The sequence below is a fragment of the Carassius carassius genome, chromosome 3 (assembly GCF_963082965.1).
Source record: "Carassius carassius chromosome 3, fCarCar2.1, whole genome shotgun sequence".
Lineage (NCBI taxonomy): Eukaryota > Metazoa > Chordata > Actinopteri > Cypriniformes > Cyprinidae > Carassius > Carassius carassius.
In genome coordinates this window covers 4,942,716-4,964,389 of record NC_081757.1, presented here as the reverse complement: position 1 = coordinate 4,964,389, position 21,674 = coordinate 4,942,716, and the positions used below count along the sequence as shown (strand labels likewise).

Below are 21,674 nucleotides of genomic sequence, written 5' to 3'. Positions count from 1 at the left end.
AGTGTCCATGTCAAATCCATTAAGTTTAAGGATAGTCTTATTACATTTACAATCACTTATAATCAACATGCTACAGTACATTTTGGCAGCACACAAAGGAGTGGGAACCTCTATTGAAATGAATTACCATCAACACAATGATCAGCGCTATAAGAGCTTTTTGCAGCTAGTGCATTTTGTTAACGGCAAAACATTACGAATATTTCTCCAGCAAAAGTCCAATTTTGCATTCATCAATGTCACAAACTTCTCCAGGAATTATAATGGTTGGCAATCAATCAACCTTCAAAATCTTCAACCATAACATTAAATTAAGTGGAGGAAGGGGAGAAGGACAACAAAGCGCAGATTGTCGTTTTTGTTTTTGCTAAAGCGACCGGTGTAGAAGTGCAGGGGAGGTTGGCTGCGAATGACCCTTGATCTGTCAGTAATCCATCACACGCAAGGGCCTGTTTAGATTGGGAACTGTTTCCATGTGCACTGGGGACTCTTGTAACTTCACTGTAAGAGCTAGCATACAAAACAAGCTCCTTAGCGGCTAAGTGATATTGAACAGGAGACCAGAAATAAATCTAAAATCGAAGAAACGTGGCAGTGTGTAGTCAAGCAACATTTACTAGCATTCCGGCTAATGTGGTTTAATAGATGCATGAATAAAAGCTGCAGCGTCTGTGGGTTTCAATTATCAATTTGTTTCTTTTAATAATGATTGTTTTCTTTAATTAAAATGTCATTACAGGCTGATTAACAGGAATGCATTGGAACACTGTAAACATGGTACTCTATGTCTAGATACGAATCTTTTCGCACATGCAGACGTTGTAACGGGACACCTGGTGATTTCGTTTACGTCATCGGAATGCTAGCATGTGCTTTCTCAGCAGCCAAGAAATGCTTGACTTAAGCCAAGTTTCACATCTTTAAAATCCTTGGAGTTAAATAGCCCCTAACGTCTTTCAACTTGCCAAATATGCAGGATTAAGCAGGACTCCTTGGAGGAACTGGGAATTTTTCAAATGCCAAACAAAGTCATGCAAAGTTTTCCCAAAGTTCAGACTCTCAAACTCGGGGATCCACACTCACCTTTGACCCTGGGAAAGACTTGCTCTTTTTCACATCAGAGAAGGTCAATGTTAATGAGCTGCTGGGTAATGTGGGCAGCTTTAGATGCTGCCCGAACAGAGAAGTAGATCCCTCTTGCATTACCATTACCTATGAGACAAAAGCCAAATGAAAATTATTTGGGCTTCAGGGAAAGCAGACATAATACAATGATAACACATAATACTGGTTTTAGAAGTGGATGCAGTCAAGTAAGACAGTTATTATACAGAAATACTTTGATGGCAGACTTTCCTCAGGAATTTCATAATGACCAAACATATAGATGCTATGAATGAGATCGGTCTCCTGGTTAGGTCAATTTATCCCGTCTCATAATGCCGAGTCACATTACTTTTTCAATGTGCATTGTGGAATTTATTCAGTAAACATGTTTCCATCGTAGTTTATGCACATTTTTTCTTGTCGGATAAAAACTTTATCTTGCCGTTTCCATCCAGCATTTTTCATGTGATAATCGAAAATGCGCATAAAAATAGGTGGATGAAAACATAGCTATTGATAATATTACAAAAATATTTTTATTTCAAATAAAGGCTGTTCTTTTCAACATGAGAATTGAGATTTGCAATCACAGTAATAAATTTCATTAAACAAATATTTTAAAACGGAAAACAGTTCTTTTAAATTGTAAAAATATTTCACAGTATTACAATTTTACTGTATTTTTGGTCAAATAAATGCAGCATTGGTGAGCATAAGAAAAAACATTTTTTACAACAAAAAACCTGCAAAGCTTTCAAAAGTTTTTATTTGTTAGAACCTATTCTTTTTATCTGTTTACTGACATGAGGTGCCATATTACAAAGTGCAACAGGAACGTTGTTTCAGATGCATTGAAGTTTACGACAAAAATTTGTTTTGCTCATTTAAAGTAACGTGCAAGTAAATCATTCACTATGCGGTATGAAAATAGGGTCAACTTCTGTTGAAAATACTGTTGAAGTTCTGTTAAACACAATGAAACATTGAAAATGGAGTTTGTCCTTACTTTAGAGTCCTCTGAAGATCTTTTGTGAGGATCCCGTTGCTGTCAATGACAAAGTACAGATATTACAGTTTAAAAATATAGACTATGAATCAACACAAACCACCACAGACACACACTCTCTCTCACACACAAACACACACACTCTAACACCTATTTGCGAAAAACACTCTGCTCACTCCTGGCCTGACGTAATGACAAAATGCCTTTCATCAGCCAAAACAATTAGGTAAATTGGAAAGGACCTTCCTCAGTCACCACCTCGCTAAATTGATATTGCTCTAGTGAATGGTTCTCTCTTAATTAAAACAACTTCCCGTACAACGTTTGCCAATAATGTTTCGATTCCTGCCAGACAAGCACCAAAGGAGATGGTGTCATAGCCCTAGCAGTAAAACATTCAAATTACTGGAATGAGGCAAGAGAGGGCGAGCTAAAACTGCACAGGGGACCTTCACAAGAATAATAATTTATTTAAATATGTCTTAAGGGTTAAAGTGTCCCAGTTCATGACTGCTGGTGGAACTTCAAAACACATCAGAGATCAACGAAACCAATGAATACAAACCAGTTGATTCATAAAAAGCGTGGCACTGACCCAAAGACAACTCAGGTTTCCTCCAGTGATAGATGGTCAAGTTAAGAATAGCCCAATCAAATCCTGTAAAGTTACTTATTGTCTTGGTTGATGGGAACAGTAATTCCATTAGGACAGATTGCCTGACAAAGGCTTTCATCTCTGGAGGACTGTATGCTAGTACTAGCAGAGACAAGCAGCAGGGGACATCCTTGCATTTTTCACCTGTGAAAGTAGGGGATGTATTTTGACTAGTCTTTTCCCCTGCATTAACACTTTTGAGATTTAATGACTAATTGTGGAAGAGTTACTTAATACAAATATTTTCTCAACCATCAACAAAGATGTACATTAGCTCTGAAACTGATGTCACATGACTCCGATCATGCAAAAACCCGCCCATCTCATTCCCTGAGGTAAGCCACACCCATCCCCAGCTGGTTCGTACCCCTCCAGCCTTGAGCAGCTTCCTGCGGAACTCTTCAGTAGGATTGTTGAAGGTGAGCTTTTCACAGCGGAGATGATTGACAGGTGGGTGACCCTCCAAGTGCAGGAACAAATCGTAGTCGAAGCGCACTTTTTTCGGTTCTTCCTGGTGAAAAGTGACAAGAATGTTACATTAAACCAATGCACATAGCTGTTTGGATTGGTTTAATTTTAGGTTACAGATTAAACATGCTATTATTGAGATCATAATTCACAATTACAGGTTTCCACAAAAGAAAGGTAAAACATAAGTACCTTATTTTTAAAGTAAACTTCAATAGGCAAGATAAACCCAGCGTATCCAGACTCTTCAACTTTATATGGTGGATCCTTGCACACTGAAAGAGAGAGAGAGAGAGAGAGAGAGAGAGAGAGAGAGAGAGAAAGACAGAGAGACTGATGGTTTAATTTTAGCGTGAAATCAATACTTAATGCAATAAGGCACAAATAGGTGTTGCTATATTGTAAATATATAATCTAAAAACTATAGAGTGTATACATGCACAAATCCAAATATTCCATAATATTTTAATATTTGTGATGTATCCAAATGCTAAACTATTATTTATTATGTAATTTAGGCCAAAAGTAGGCTTTGTACTTCAATCGCGTTCAAATGGTGACACAGAGGCGGGTACGCTGATGTTTGGTTCATTGTATTTTATTTTGATAAAAAGCCAACTGTGCTGTCAAGTTAGCAATGCTGGAACTGATATACCAACAGAATCAACTTAAAACACTCCTATTGTCTTATTAATAATGCATCACTGTAAAAAGTCTACTTTTATTTGCGTACACTCATAATGAAAACAAAACATTGTGCTTTTGTAAAATAAAGAAAACTAATAGGATGTTGCATTCTGGAGTTTTGTTTCTCTGAACAAATTAAGTGTCACAAAAATAAAGTGTAATTCAGCATATTTAGGCTACGTTATGTGTTGCACTGTTTTTCCCTTGTTTATCTGTTAACTAAATCAAATATATTTCAAGTATTTATTCATTGTACGTACTGCAGATATATATAATATTATAATTTAACAGAATATTTAGTATTTTCACATCTAGGTGGAATTAGTTTTTTTATTTGTACCACTGTCTGTTCTGAATTATTGAAAAGAAACCTAGCATAGTAGATTTAGTGTTTTCCTGTTTTGTGTGTGTGTGCATATATTATATATATAATCTCTTTTGCTCACACGGCTGCATTTATTTGAACAAAAATGCAATGAAACTATTAGTAATATTACTACCTTTTAAAGTAACTGTTTTCTGTTTTAATATATTTAAAAAATTGTATTTAATTTGTATTTAATTATAAATATAAATATTTTTTAAAAAGTATATATTGGCATATATTTGGAGTTTTCAGCTGCCATCAATCTTCAACAGTCACATGATCCTTCAGAAACCATTTTAATTTGTTGATATGGTGTCAAGAAATATTTAGAATGTTCATAAGAACACTATTTATTTAAATTAGAAAAAAAAATTGTTTTGGAAAATTATAAAATGTCTTTATTGCCATTTTTGACAAATTTCAAACATCCTTGCTCAATGAAATTTATTATTAATCCCTTTCCAAAAAATGACACAGCAGGTTTTGTGAACAAAAGCCTTCACAACAAGTAAAAATACATGTTAATGCATTGCAATAAACTCCTCATCTCCACTATCTCAAGGAGGCCTTCTAAAAAGGTTCACAGCCTCTCCCGGGAACTTATTAGCATGTAGACTTGCCATTTAAACGACCTGGAACGTATGACACATCTTCCCTGATTAATTGCATTATTTATATGTCTTTATGGCCAAATCCTTTGTGCAACATAAAAGCAATGGGCTTCCATCTTGTTATTTTAATTTATGGCCTTCATCAAGAGACACCACTTATAAAAATATACTGCTCTAAAGCACATTTGGTTTTGCTTACACAAATCATTCATCATCATCATTTCAAAACACTAAACCTCCTCAGTGAATAAATTATCTGCACCAACACTTGTTTTACAGCGATGCCTTGCTATTCATCAGATACATCTCAGCCTTTTTTCTCTCTCTTCTACACACACACACACACACACACACACTCTTAGTGACAAAAGACAAAACATCAGCTTTGGTCCCAATTAGACATTTCAGGATAAACACCCAGTAGTTTAGGTCAGGCGACGCCCCATGGGAACACTTGTTTGTCTCGCTCTCCAAATCCCAAAAGTGCTTCTTAACAGCATCACCAATTAGTCAACATGTACTGTTAAGCGTTATTGGATACAAGGACACCTGCAGACAATGTCAAATAAAAAGAGGAACTTGTTCTTTCCTTATGTTTTGAATAAAATGAAACACACTCAATATTAAACTGCCAATATAGTCAGTTTTTGTTTGATTATTAACCTCAATCTAAGATCACATACCGACTTTGAAGCCTTTTTCAATAAACCTATAAACCCAAGACTCATTCAAAGTGCTATATATAAAAAAAAAAAAAATGCTGAAGACATACTAGTTATTTTCTCAATGGCTTAGCATGCTCCTACTGACAAAGCTCAATAATAATCGGTATGCTAAGGTTTCGTAGCAAATGAACCCCCGCCCCACGCTGTGTGACCGCTCTAATGGCCAGACGATGACTGACCTCGATCCTAGGTCGCCGGATCCCAAAACAACATCCACTATACAAATATTACAGAGATTGATTGCCGTGCCGGGTCATGTTTAGCTATCGTCCCTTGCAAGGGTCTGGTTAGTATGGTGTCTTCATTTGCTCCGACTGGCAGTGAGAAGAGGGAGAAAACTATTATGGGATGTTCTGCTTGTAAGAGGTTCTCAACTGCATATGATTCCTTAGCAATTCAAAACAGTTTAACAAGCATAACTGTCCAAAACCAAATGGCATATGCTCCCATTGGAGGCTTGTTTTTTGCACAGTCACACTTATTTGAAATTTAGCAAGTAACTCTTAGGATATGCATCTCACTTTTAGAGGTGATTATGAGATTAAATCTGCATAATCACCTGTGAAAGCCAATGCAAAAATAAACTCTGTGCCCATTCATGCGGTGTATTCCAAACACTGCCCAACATGTCGAACATGGCATTTAGGTGATTGGCTCAAAAATTCATCAAAAGACTAGATTTCAAGCCAGAATGTCATTGCAAGGGCTACAATATCTCTCTCTCTCTCTCTCTCTCACACACACACACACACACACACACAGCCTGAAGGTCTTACTAGGGCAACAAATCACACAGAGGTGCTAACTCTGAATTCCACAGATACACTAAATGTGATTTTTAAAAGTGATTTACTATTTTAAAATGTAATTCTTTTATAGAGTTCGGTTGGGTGAAAGTTTCCGTTTGACTTAAAAACGTGTGTAAAGTTGGCATGTTATGCATTGTAAAAAAAAATAAACTTTTTAAAAAGTAAATTTTACAATTATTATGCATGGAGTTTTATGAGCTTAACTAAACAAAACTTAATTTTTGCACTACAAATAAATCAATAAATAAATAAAAATAAGTTAATTTTTGTAATATTAATTAATGCATTAGGTATCTAAAAATAACGTAGAACAACATTTTTACAGCATTTATTTAGTATAATGTTAATTTATAAATAAACAACTAATGTAGTCAAAATTAAGATTACTAATTAATTCAGCATTACATCACACTGGGATGGTGAAAAATGTAAGATAAAACCATGACAGGATTTAAGATGTTCCTTTTTACCTTAGAAATTATTTTTATCCTAACATTTTTATGAAAAAACTTAATTCTATGAACACGTTGTGTGAAATACCCACTTTTACCAGTCTGCAAATCAGTAAAACTTTCAAATCTTATATAAACCCCTTATCTGACACACTTCACCTTAGGAAACCTCCTATATCTTGCTCTTTTTTTCTAACATATCCATGTCTTTCATGCTATTAAGCAGGTAAAGTCGATCCACCGTAACTGAAGGGAAAACAGAACTGAACTTGGAATCTGGAGTTGTTATCTCAGCTCTAGATCTTTTGCTTGAGATGAAAAGGTCATTTTACACAGGGATTGGTGTGGGGGGGTGGGGGGGGTCAGACAGACTGTACGAGTGAAGTGCACAATACACTCATTGACCTCCAACAGGAACTCAGCCAAAAGCTACAGCACAACCAGAACAGAGAATCAACTGCACACTTTTATTGGAAAAGGCCAAGATAATTTTTTCCTCCCCCCTTTGCACGCACGCACGCACACACACACGCACACACACACACACACACACACAGCATTCCAATTATAAAACAATGCCAGTCAGAATGCATTTGCCCTTTCCCAGAGACTGGGTCATAACGAAGGTTGGCTGGAAGACACTGAGCCAAATTATAAGAAAAAGACAGGAACTTTGCAACAACAACAAAAGCACACTGTAATCACAGCATAACTACGCTAATAGATTTAATCAGTTTTACCTCACTTTACGAACTCCTAATGTATGAAATGAAATGCTATGCTATCAATTCATATTATATTTCCTAGCATATCCAAAGCATGGTAGCACTGAGGGTTTGTGGGAAGAAAATTCCACTTTGCCTCAGATTACAATCTTATATCTGATCCAAAGATTCCACAGTATGATATATGTCAGTAGTACCTGCAGCATAAACAATCCCCCTTTACAGCAGACCACCTGGATGGGGTTCAACCAAGGCCAAATGCTCAAGCCATAAATCCCCTTTCATGCTGATAAAATAGAAATGTAACTCAGAAATTATTAAAAGGGAATTACTGCTGAAAATTAAATCAGTGCAGCAAGACACACAAAAAAAGTTTTTTCTAAGGCATGCACTGTATGCATAACCCAGAAACACATCTGAAGTCTCTCGCATAGATAAACAATGTCCACCGAAATATTTTAGTAAAAAATTAATTAAGTAATGCTTCCATGAAGGCAAATTCCAAATCCATTTAATTTTTGTTAATTATTAATAATATTTGTAAATATTTATATTTATTTTGGGAATTTTTTTATTATTATTAATAATTAAAATATATTATTTAGAATATTTAAATATTTATATAAAAAATATTGTAAATAATATAATAATATTCCTTAAAAATGCAAATATATTCTATCACATATGTGAACATTATAATGTTCACACAGAAAACGGAATTGTCAAATTTTTGACATGTGACCATGGAGCACAAAACCAGTGTTAGGTCACTGGGGTATATTTGTAGCAATAGCAAAAAAAAACCAAAAAAAAAACCTTGTATGGGTCAAAATTATCTTTTTCTTTCATTCCAAAAATCAATAGGATATTAAGTAAATATCATGTTCCATGAAGATATTTTGTACATTTCCAACCGTAAATATATAAAAAGGTAATTTTTGATAAAGTAATATGCTTTGCTAAGTACTTCATTTGGAAAACTTTAAAGGTGATTTTCGCAGTATTTAGATTTTTTTGCACCCTCAGATTCCAGATTTTAAAATAGTTGTAACTCTGCCAAATATTGTCTGATCCTAATAAACTATAAATCAATGGAAAGCTTATTTATTCAGCTTTCAGATGATGTATAAATCACCAGGGTTAACTTTTTAGTCAAAATTTCTAGTTTACATTTCACAATTATGTTTCACATGATTTTTTTTCTTTACAAATATACATAGACATTATACATACATACATATATACTGTCCCACATAGCATCCATGCCATTGCTGAGCAACAACAACACAGAAACATGTCGAGAAAACGCTGTTTAGTTGATGGATGTCAGCAAACTACATCATTGCACAACATTCTGAACAACATTAATATAAGACACCAGTGGCTAATGTTCATTTATTCGGAAATACCACAGCAATATAGTTTGAACTTAACCGTCTGTTCAGCAAATTTCACAAGTGACTGCTTTGTCAGTCAGGCTCAGTTCAATGCCAGTTTTTGAAAGATGCTACTCAAAGAACATCAACTTAATGTATCAGTAGGAAAGCAATAGTTACGTAGCTTACTGCATTCAGTGTTTAAAAAAGAAAAAAACATTAACTACCATTCTGAAACATCCTGTTGTAAGCGCGTCTGAGGAGGTGGTTGGTTTTCTCCTGTTGTCGGCCATTCTGGGTTTGAGTTCGGCTCAAACATTTAAGTCCGGACAACATTTCCCTCATCGGTGACCATCATTACCGGTGTTTCTATTTACCTTACTTGGGAGTATCACAAAGCCACAGCAGGCTACAGCATACACAACCATACTTACCTGTGGTTGGCCTGGCCATGCGTCACTCAGAAAACAACAGGCCAATCAGAAGAGGCTCATGAATATTAATTAGACAGGCCAAAATCGACCTTTTCTAAGCAGAGCTCTTCAGAGAGGAGCTGTAAAAATATATTTAGATGGTTTTTGGTACCTATACCGCAAATATATAATTTTAAGGACATCAAATCCTAAAATAAAACTCCAGAAAGGTGTAAAATATGAGACCTTAGAGCGCCGAACGAGTAGAACCAGAAGCATTGAGGTGGCTCCAGCCTCATTAAAGAGGAGATGGTAGCTTGCAATTGCACTGCCCTTGCTGTGACTCAAGACTCATAAAATCCTCCCATTCATTTTCATTTGAGTGCTGGCTGACCTGGAATAACAAATCATTTGTGATGTGAAATAGGTCGGTCCATAATTGGTCCCATACTCAAGCACCTTATTGACAGCAGCCAAACTCTTGCTAAGACCCTACTGCTACTCTTAAAGTAATGGTGACCCGCGCTGACTGCCAGTGCTTGAATGGAAAAACTAGCCTCTTTATATTACTACAAGAAATCTCTTATATCATTAGCCAGCGTTTCTAGCTTTGTTAGATGCTTTTTTCATCTAAATATAGAAGGTCTAAGCAGGTGCCCTGAGAATGCTGAATCAAAAAAGATTTTGGCACTGAACTGCTGGTTTAAAAGGGAGGTTTTTAAACCTCATTAAGAAGGTTTGGAAAGTAGAGAATAAGCACAATGAATCAATCAACAAAGCATTTGAGGAGGCAAGTCTTTAGCAGTCCAAAACAGTTCTCACACGGTGTGCTCACCATCAGCTTCAGACAAACTGGCTCAACCTGCCAACAGAATTAACAAAATTGCACACAAACAGGCTGAGAGCAAACCTGGAAAATGCAAATAAATTGAATAAGAAGTCATGCCTTTCCTGTTTGGTGAAGTATTATCAAAGCCACTGCAGACTTAAATTTACAGATGCACTGACATTAAAATTATGCTAAAGAAGTCGATAATTATTTTCACGATAGTGACAATAACCAGTAAAATGACACACATTAAAATCCTAAACTTAATTTAATTAAAATTAAGTAAAAATTAAAGTAAACCCAAAAGACTAAAAACTACAATAATTTGTTTAAATAGCAGTCGACCAATACTGATTTTTTGATGGCCGATATCTTAGAAAGCAGGAGCCACTAGTCGACCACTAGTTTTAAATGCTACGAGTGAATTTATTAAATATAAAACAACAGCAAAAACAATACAAGAACAAGAGAAATGAGCATGCACAATTAAATATCCTTAATCAGCCCATTTACCATCAGCCAATAACTGATATGGCACCAATATATTCAGCATATATACATTACATATTCAAATTATTTGAGCTTTGCACTAAAGAAAACATAAATAGACAGGGTGAAACATGCGAAAAGGTGGTATCGTGGCAGAGTTTGCCATATGGGAGCACTGTGTTCACACACAAAGGTGTAAATTGACACCTATTGCATGGGAACCACTGAATGTCACCAAGTTCTCAGGTTGTTTGGACATGGTGGTTTACTTTCATTCTTCATTTTCACAGCACACGCTCAAATACACTGTAGCCTGTTTCCCAAGCATGGCATACTTTGCCACCCTGCAAAAACGAGAGACTGATTATCAAGAAATGCTCTCTTCAGACCCCCATCATCCAACCACCACATTAACATCTGCTTCAAGTACCCTGCCCCCATGGAGCAACACTTCAGCCTGCCATTTCCCAGCTGTGCTTTCTCAAACTCACAATTCAAAACAGGGGGAAGAACTGACCCTGGATCTTTGCTCGCTTCAAGGCATGTTTTCAAATGCATTTCAGCAGCGCCAAGACGCCATGGGTCACGGAAAGTGTCCAGCTTAGGGGCTTTGGTAAAAAATTCCCCAGATGCTCTGTTGAAATCCAACGAGCTGCGTCCTGCTCTGTGAAAATCGTCCTGGTATATAGTCAAGAGCAGCTCTGCTTGCAATTACAGCTGCTTGAGGCCCTCACTCGAGCACTGAGCCTTGACACTAGTGCCGTTTGTACTTCGTTCTGTGTGCGGGTCTGTTCAACACTCCCCGCAGATGAATGGGTGAAGTGATGAGAAACGTGATGAGAAAGCAGTCAATAGCCAAGCTGACTATATGTTGTGACAATTTAATGTTAATGTCTTTGAATAGATGTGAATCTCTTTAACAAAGACAATTCCATTTATACACGTGCAGACACAAAAATAGGGCTTTATAATACTGTTTTAATTCATTTACATTCATTAGGGATGAAAACTACAAAACAACAGCATTTTAAGTATTTAATAATCTAGGTTAATTGTAATTTATACATATAATAATACATTTTTAACATAAAAAATATAAACTAACGTACCAACTAAAGATTTTTTTTATGTTTAAAAAGGAGACGCATACAGTATGCTCACCATTCGTACATTTATTTATTTTAAAATACAGTAATATTGTGAAATATTATTACAATTTAAAAGAACCCTTTTTTATTCGATTCTATTTTAAAATGTAATTTATTTCTGTGACAGCAAAGCTCAATTTTTACTCATCATTATAATATCCCGATTTGGATTAATTTCTATTAAAAGAAAGAAAAATAATCATACTCACTTTTGAATTTTAGTGTATATAATTTATTATTACAAATTACCATTAGTGTATTAAGTTATTATAAACAAACATGAATTACCAATAATTACAAATTTTATTGATAAACCACAGATAATATCGATCACAGTTAGTTGATGATGTCTGAATAATAATACATTTTTACAAATAGAACTACTGTATATTGAAAAGTGTTATCCTAACCCACACAGAAACGTACTCAAGTACACAAACACACACATGAATTGTCTGGACAATACATTGCAAGTGTACAGTTTTACTGTCCATTCTTAATAATTTATTTTTTCTCCATTAAATTAAAAGCTTTTTTTCTCATAGACTACTTGTGTAGAGTTTTGCATCTTAAGACCCTGCACAGGAAAACATAGAAGTATTTTCTTTAGTAAACAATCTAGAAGTTAAACGCTAAAACCACATATGAGCCAGCATTGTGAAGCAGGTGGGCTTTAAATGTCTTCAAGTTGACTCTAGTAGCATCTAAATAAACTCCAAGACTCCACATAGCATCGCATCGATTGTGGTTATCAGCTTCACAGAATGACAAAACAAGCAGGAGAACGAAAAACCAGTGACAGTAGGAAAACCCTGTGCATGCTGAACTCAAGCTACATTATAAGAATTAAGTGAAGCTCACCAGACTGTATAGAAAGCTTACGGAGCAAGCCACTTTTTCCAAGGTCATCTTTGCAAACTAAGTGACAACATAATACTACTCCTTGAATCAAAAGAATAGGTAATAAAACGAAATATGCACAGACTCTGAGGCACCGTAACCCTGTAATGCAAAATGTGAATGCATCAGGATTGAAACTAGCCCTCACAGAAATTCACAAACCCTTAACGAATGCAATTTCCTGCTCTATCTATAATGTGTGTTTGGGGTATAATTTTACTTACAGACATAATGAGTCAATAAAATGCATTGTGGTGCAAGTAGTATTCCACCATGACAATAAAACCTTACCAGCCAGACAGAGAAAATAACAATAAAATATTTCTACCCTTGACTAAAGGACCAGACTTTCCCATATGACTTTTACTATTCAACCACATCCAAACCTTGGAATCAAGGTCTAAATCCCAGTAATTGATCATTAGGGGTTGTGAAATAGCAACACCTACCCTCTTTTTAACCCTTCCTGGTAGCCCTGCAGGCATTAACTAAGAAGCATTAACAAGAACCAAACTAGTGTACTCACTTCCGTTAATAGGCACCATGCTAAGCTGATCAGTTGCAGGGTAGAATTTCACTACGTTTCTCATTAAAACGCTATTTAAAAAGGCTCTGACTTGACTGATTTAAATGGTTTTATTTCCTGTATGGTGCTTTTTTTTCCACCTCACCGCAGAAAGCTCTGCAGCTTGTCAAGGCTTTGTTTCCCAAAGGTAGACTTTATTTTAGCCCGCCAGCTGAGCGGTCAACTCATCATCAGCAAGAAAGGGCTATTATGCTATTATTTTTATATTGTGCACAAAACCACTTAGTAATCTGAACAAATGCATTTAGGAATCCTGTTTAAATTAAGGATCAAAGATCCTTAAATGGATAGAGTTTCTATGAGCATAAAGTAGCTTATAAGTAAAACTATTTCATACACCGTGAAATCTGTGGGGCCTCTGCACCTAATGAGACCAGGCTCCACCCACAAACAGTGATGTCATATGTGAAAATTGCAAGAGAAGGAGAAGTAGTGGTGCCATTATGGCAGAATAATCCCTCTCTTCTTCTCAATTTGCTCATCAGGAAGCAGACAGACTGGCTAAACCGACCGTCTGCTAGCTGCCTCCCGTCACAGAGGTCAGTTAATTCTCAGCACATAGAGACTTTTTCACCTAGATATCACACTATAGAAACTGTGTCTGTTCCCCGAACTAGAAAATACAAAAAACGTCCAAACCAAGTTAAGATTAACAATTTAATTGAGGTTCAACAAATAAAAAACAGAAGCAATATGTATAAACAAATGATAAAGCTTGGCTTATTGAATATCAGATCCCTTTCTACGAAAACACTTTTTGTAAATAATATGATCACTGATCATAATATAGATGTACTCTGTTTGACAGAAACCTGGCTAAAACCTGATGATTACATTATTTTAAATGAGTCCACCCCCCAAGATTACTGTTATAAACATGAGCCACGTCTAAAAGGCAAAGGTGGAGGTGTTGCTTCAATTTATAACAACGTTTTCAGGATTTCTCAGAGGGCAGGCTACAAGTATAACTCGTTTGAAGTAATGGTACTTCATATAACATTATCCAAAGAAACAAATGTTAATGATAAATCCCCTGTTATGTTTGTACTGGCTACTGTATACAGGCCACCAGGGCACCATACAGACTTTATTAAAGAGTTTGGTGATTTTACATCCGAGTTAGTTCTGGCTGCAGATAAAGTTTTAATAGTTGGTGATTTTAATATCCATGTTGATAATGAAAACGATGCATTGGGATCAGCATTTATAGACATTCTGAACTCTATTGGTGTTAGACAACACGTTTCAGGACCTACTCATTGTCGAAATCATACTCTAGATTTAATACGGTCACATGGAATTGATGTTGATGGTGTTGAAATTATTCAGCCAAGTGATGATATCTCAGATCATTATTTAGTTCTTTGCAAAATTCATATAGCCAAAATTGTAAATTCTACTTCTTGTTACAAGTATGGAAGAACCATCACTTCTAACACAAAAGACTGCTTTTTAAGTTATCTTCCTGATGTATCCAAAAAACCTCAGAACAACTTGATGATGTAACAGAAACTATGGACTCTCTCTTTTCTAGCACTTTAAATAAAGTTGCTCCTTTACGCTTAAGGAAGGTTAAGGAAAACAGTTTGACACCATGGTATAATGAGCATACTCGCACCCTAAAGAGAGCAGCCCGAAAAATGGAGCGCAGCTGGAGGAAAACAAAACTAGAGGTATTTCGTATTGCTTGGCGGGAAAGTAACATATCCTACAGAAAAGCATTAAAAACTGCTAGATCCGATTACTTTTCTTCTCTTTTAGAAAAAAACAAACGCAGCCGTCAGCTACAGTATCACATCAGACAGTGCACTATAGACCCCCTGAGGAACAGTTCCACTCATTCTCTACCATAGGAGAGGAAGAATTGTATAAACTTGTTAAATCATCTAAACCAACAACATGTATGTTAGACCCTATACCATCTAAGCTCCTGAAAGAGGTGCTTCCAGAAGTCATAGATCCTCTTCTGACTATTATTAATTCCTCATTGTCATTAGGACATGTCCCCAAAACCTTCAAACTGGCTGTTATTAAGCCTCTCATCAAAAAACCACAACTTGACCCCAAAGAACTAGTTAATTATAGACCAATCTCGAATCTCCCTTTTCTGTCCAAGATACTAGAAAAGGTGGTATCCACACAATTATATTCCTTCTTAGAGAAAAATGGTATATGTGAGGATTTCCAGTCAGGATTTAGACCGTATCATAGTACTGAGACTGCTCTTCTTAGAGTTACAAATGATCTGCTCTTATCATCTGATCGTGGGTGTATCTCTCTATTAGTTTTATTGGATCTCAGTGCTGCGTTTGACACAATTGACCACAACATTCTTTTGCATAGACTTGAATACTTTGTTGGCATCAGTGGAAGTGCATTAGCATGGTTTAAATCGTACTTATATGACCGCCATCAGTTCGTAGCAGTGAATGAAGATGTATCCTATCGATCACAAGTGCAGTATGGAGTACCTCAAGGCTCAGTACAAGGGCCGCTACTCTTCACGCTTTATATGTTACCCTTGGGAGATATCATCAGGAAACATGGTGTTAGCTTTCACTGTTATGCTGATGATACTCAGCTCTATATTTCTTCGCAGCCCGGTGAAACACACCAATTTGAAAAACTAATGGATTGCATAGTCGATATAAAAAACTGGATGACGAGTAATTTCTTACTGCTAAATTCTGAAAAAAACAGAGGTGTTAATTATAGGACCTAAAAACTCTGCTTGTAATAACCTAGAACACTGTCTAAGACTTGATGGTTGCTCTGTCAATTCTTCATCATCAGTTAGGAACCTAGGTGTGCTACTTGATCGCAATCTTTCCTTAGAAAGCCACGTTTCTAGCATTTGTAAAACTGCATTTTTCCATCTCAAAAATATATCTAAATTACGGCCTATGCTCTCAATGTCAAATGCAGAAATGTTAATCCATGCATTTATGACCTCAAGGTTAGATTATTGTAATGCTTTATTGGGTGGTTGTTCTGCACGCTTAGTAAACAAACTACAGCTAGTCCAAAATGCAGCAGCAAGAGTTCTTACTAGAACCAGGAAGTATGACCATATTAGCCCGGTCCTGTCAACACTGCACTGGCTCCCTATCAAGCATCGCATAGATTTTAAAATATTGCTTATTACTTATAAAGCCCTGAATGGTTTAGCACCTCAGCATTTGAATGAGCTCCTTTTACATTATAATCCTCTACGTCCGCTACGTTCTCAAAACTCAGGCAATTTGATAATACCTAGAATATCAAAATCAACTGCAGGCGGCAGATCCTTTTCCTATTTGGTGCCCAAACTCTGGAATAACCTACCTAACATTGTTCGGGAGGCAGACACACTCTTGCAGTTTAAATCTAGATTAAAGACCCATCTCTTTAACCTGGCATACACATAACATACTAATATGCTTTTATTATCCAAATCCGTTAAAGGATTTTTAGGCTGCATTAATTAGGTAAACCGGAACCGGAAACACTTCCCATAACAACCTATGTAATTGCTACATCATTAGAAGAATGGCATCTACGCTAATATTTGTCTGTTTCTCTCTTGTTCCGAGGTCACCGTGGCCACCAGATCCAGTCTGTGTCCAGATCAGAGGGTCACTGCAGTCACCCGGATCCAGTACGTATCCAGACCAGATGGTGGATCAGCACCTAGAAAGGACCTCTACATCCCTGAAAGACAGCGGAGACCAGGACAACTAGAGCCCCAGATACAGATCCCCTGTAAAGACCTTGTCTCAGAGGAGCACCAGGACAAGACCACAGGAAACAGATGATTCTTCTGCACAATCTGACTTTGCTGCAGTCTGGAATTGAACTACTGGTTTCGTCTGGTCAGAGGAGAACTGGACCCCCAACTGAGCCTGGTTTCTCCCAAGGTTTTTTTCTCCATTCTGTCACCGATGGAGTTTCGGTTCCTTGTCGCTGTCGCCTCTGGCTTGCTTAGTTGGGGACACTTCATCTACAGCGATATCGTTGACTTGATTGCAAATAAATGCACAGACACTATTTAACTGAACAGAGATGACATAACTGAATCCAATGATGAACTGCCTTTAACTATCATTTTTGCATTATTGACACTGTTTTCCTAATGAATGTTGTTCAGTTGCTTTGACGCAATGTATTTTGTTTAAAGCGCTATATAAATAAAGGTGACATTGACATTGACATCTTCACCGAGTAGTTTCTTTATCTTTTGGTTTTCTGTTATTTAAAATACAATCTACAAACTTTTTCATTGTTGGTCAATCTATAACTTATTTCCTGAGAATTAAAGCACTTTACCTATAACCTAACATTCCTTGTGAGAGATGTATATACAGTTTAATTTCACCACTGAAAAATAATATGGTGGTGAATCATCATTTTCCTGCATTGTTGATTCAATGTGGGCAATTATGATGTTGTAAAGGCCTATATATTTTGCATTGACAACAGACAGGCATTCATTTAGCTTCATGTAGTTTGCAATATATTTCCCTTATTTACATCCATCTAATGAAAGGGAAGGTGGGTGAAAAGAAATAAAAGAAAGGGATATAGTAGGAGTGGAGACAAATTAAAATGTCACATCACTTTAAAAAGTGTTATAATTAAATATAACAGACAAACAAAAAGATTCCTGAGAAACAAACAAACCCAAAACATTATACAAAATTTAAAACAAAAACCCAAAATAAAAACAAAAAATAAAAAACCCTAAAATAAAAACAAAACCCTATAATAATAATAATAAAGCCTCTATTAATTCCTTATCAATTTTCTTTCAAACACTATTTTTGTACCATTTCCTGTTTTCTAGTGCTGTCAAACGATTAATCGCATCTAAAATAAAAGTTTTTGTTTACATAATACATGTATGTGTACGGTGTATATTATGTATCTATAAATACACACAAATACAGTATATATTTACGTCTATACATTTATATTCTTATATTTTATATTACATATAAATATATTTAATATATAAACAACACGTTTCTTAAATATATACATGGATGTGTTTGCATTTATATTATTATATATACACACACACACACACACAGACAGTATATACACATAATAACATAAACAAAAACTTATTTTGGATGCGATTAATCACCATTAATCATTTGACAGCACTACTTTTTCCTTAGTTTTGACTTACTTACTGGTTTCTATGTTTGGCCAGTATTCTGCATGATTTGGTAAAATTGTAATCTGTTATAGTCATGCCAATAAAACTATTCTGTCGTTTGTTCTGACTTTGAGAGAGATAGATGGGAAAGACACAGACACCATTCGGACTGTTCTGGGGTTCATCTAAATGAAAGACCAATTCCCTTCAGCAGTTCAGGTCTTTTCAGGTGGAATGAATTACACTTCACTGAAATAAATGGGGATATTGTTACTTTGTACCTCAGCAGCTAACGCAAGTTCCACTTTTGTGCAGCAGATCCTTTGAGAACGAGTATGTCTGATACTCTTTTAGACTGTCTTAAGAAGCTCCGTTTTCTTTGTGGATCAAAGGTTCTCGTCTAAGGCATGACAGCAAAGGAGGGTGGGCACGGAGAGATGATGAAATCATTCAGCCCACTTACCCTGCATTGATTTCAGTGTACATGCAACACTTCCTGTTAGAAAAGTCATTGGACATCTTCTAATGAATAAAGAACGTTAGACTGGAGGCTTAGTACAGGAGCTTCTGAATAAATCAATAAACAGGGGGAAAACAGTGTCAAAACAGTATAAATAGCCTTTGACATCAACAAATGATATAGAAAGCATTTAAAGTTAAACCTGTTTAACTAACTGTACAGTTACATGGTCTTCTACATTTTATTATTTGCATTTAGTGTAGTTTTCCTCCTGCTCTCTTCAGAACAGACCTGAGACCCATTTTTGGATAGTGGCCCACCAGCTGAGAACCACTGGTTTATAATAAGCAAATAAATAAATGACTTCAGGGTAAAAAATAAAAATGTAGAACTTTCTCAATAAAAAAAGTTGTTGTTTTACTTAATAGTTAGATACCTGGCTCACAGAATTATTACACATCATCAGCACCATGAATGTTTTTTTTTTATAAATATTTTGACTAAGTGTATTGTGCTTTAAGTCATTAAAATGTAACACTCTCAGCTCCATTTATCAAATTTTACTATATTAAAGTCCAAAGATTATTTTTTATATATTATAATATTAAGATAATTGAGCTCATGAAGAGGAAAAACGTATGGTTACAATGCATTTTTTTTAAATGCCAAACTGTGGAATTTATGACAATTCAGGCAGTGTACGGTTTTCCCCAGCATTTTTTTGGGTCACCTTACACTTTCTGCTTTCTGCCAAGTGGACAATGACCACAGCAGGATTCCCCATCAGTGAGAGCCCAGAATTGTGGGTCAGATTTCAGGCTCACATCCCTGCCAGCAACACTGTTACAAATTAAAGTCTCCTTGTGCTAGAAAAACCCAACAAAAACAGTTCTGTGTTTCCTAACTGTGCCTAAAATCCTGCACAACAATCGATTTTTAAAGGCATGCCGTGGAGATGATGGCAGAATGGAAAGTGAAAATCAATCTTTTCATTTAACCATGTTTGCATGCGAATCGGCCACGGCAAATAAATCAAAACTCGCCTTGCTAAATGTTCACGGAGCCGTTCTGAATAAAGAAATCTTCACTACCAACACAAAGGATTTTTATTGAGACCTGGTTCATTTGTGATTTCACTCTTGCTTGACATTTGAAACACTATTAGCGATTGCATTAGCATTCTTATTAGCATTTTAGGTTCTGCCAGATGACTCGCATCTTCTTGACACCTGATTGGACAAACATGACTTATGCATTACATGCGCTTTCATAATCCAGGAACATAAATGCAAGAGGAAACTCCAGCTTCCAGGAGTGCTGCAAAGAAAAGACAGAGCCAAATGCTTTATGGCATGCACACATACAAGGCAAAGGAGTGAAAGAATTGCCAACAGACAGCCCTTATAAACCATGCTTCAATAAACCACTTCCTCCTCCCCGTCTCCCCCTCACCCCCTTTGACTCACCAAACCCAGGGAAAATCAGCATTTATGGCCCAGTTGCTGTTTTGGACTACTGCTCACAAGCCTCCCCCCTGCCCTCTACTTCATTCTGTCTCTCCCTCCCTCTTCCGCTCCTTTCATGCCAGCATAGTCTGGACTTTCATGGCTACAGAGCCCTTTGTGCATCACCTATACAAGGTGGTATCATTTCTACAGCATCGTAAAACAATTACAGGGCCGTTCATGCAGTCTTGCTAAACTAGTTCCAAACTACCGTCTGCCTTGTGTTTGTTGAATAAGTGTTTTAAAACTGTACTGAAAGCACTGCTGTCCAAGCAATCATTAAATATTAACCATTGGTTGAATTTATTACTAGATCACATGGTAATGAACGGATGGCTGCTGGAAAAGAATTAGGTCTTATCTGGAACGGTGGTCATCTTTTTATATATATATATATATATATATATATATAAAAATCCAGATTGAAGATGATATTTATACAAATCTGTTCAAAGCAGGATTTTCTATACTTTATGTAACTTCTGAACTCATTATCTGAAATATTACATTTCTTCTGAACTATTACATTTAATCTGTGTAACTTCTGAACTATTAATTATGTGGATCGCGAAATTGGCATCATGTTTTTTATGTGTTTGTATGTTACTGTATGTTTTTTTTTATTATTATTGTGCAGTGAGGTTAAATGTATTTGAATAAGGAAAAAAAAAAGAAAGCACTGCGGTTGTCAAAGGTCATATTTCAGGGAATAATTGGGACGGCTATCCATTATATGGCACACAATGTTCATGGATCTGTGAATGATTCTCACAAGTACACATATGATTATAGAAGATTATAGAACACCAAAATGAGTAAGTATGGACACACAAATATTAAGGGTCTGACTAATAATCTCTAAATAGCTGATATTACACTTTAAAATAAATGGAAAATAAAATACTAAGTACAAAAATCTATAGTTTTAAGCTCTTTAAGTGAAAATAGGAATGAAAAATGCATGAAAAACCTGAAAAATTGACTTTCATTTTAAGATTTGCTGAAGATTACATTAAACAGTGTTATTAAATTATTAGCATTAGCAAAGATTAACCTTTAGTGAGCATTTGGTGATGCCAACTATAATCTAAATGAAAATAATTGGGGAATGACATTTCCAATTTACCATTCCAGATATATCCAGATAACATTTTAATAATAGTTAAAATAATTGTTATTTTAATTGTTTGCATGCAAATAATATTTAATTATTAAT

At 35.9% G+C, this 21,674-nt stretch overlaps 1 protein-coding gene across 1 annotated transcript in view; it reads right to left on the bottom strand.

Annotated features, from left to right (window-relative positions):
• Positions 1–21,674, bottom strand: part of LOC132116999 (protein AF-9-like) — a 48,059-nt gene that overhangs the window by 17,574 nt on the left and 8,811 nt on the right. The window contains exons 3-6 of the mRNA XM_059525975.1: positions 3,429–3,511; positions 3,136–3,279; positions 2,114–2,152; positions 1,084–1,212 (exon numbers count right to left, since the gene is read on the bottom strand). Of these exons, the coding sequence (XP_059381958.1) occupies positions 1,084–1,212; positions 2,114–2,152; positions 3,136–3,279; positions 3,429–3,511 (395 nt within the window). The remainder of the gene's footprint in view (positions 1–1,083; positions 1,213–2,113; positions 2,153–3,135; positions 3,280–3,428; positions 3,512–21,674) is intronic.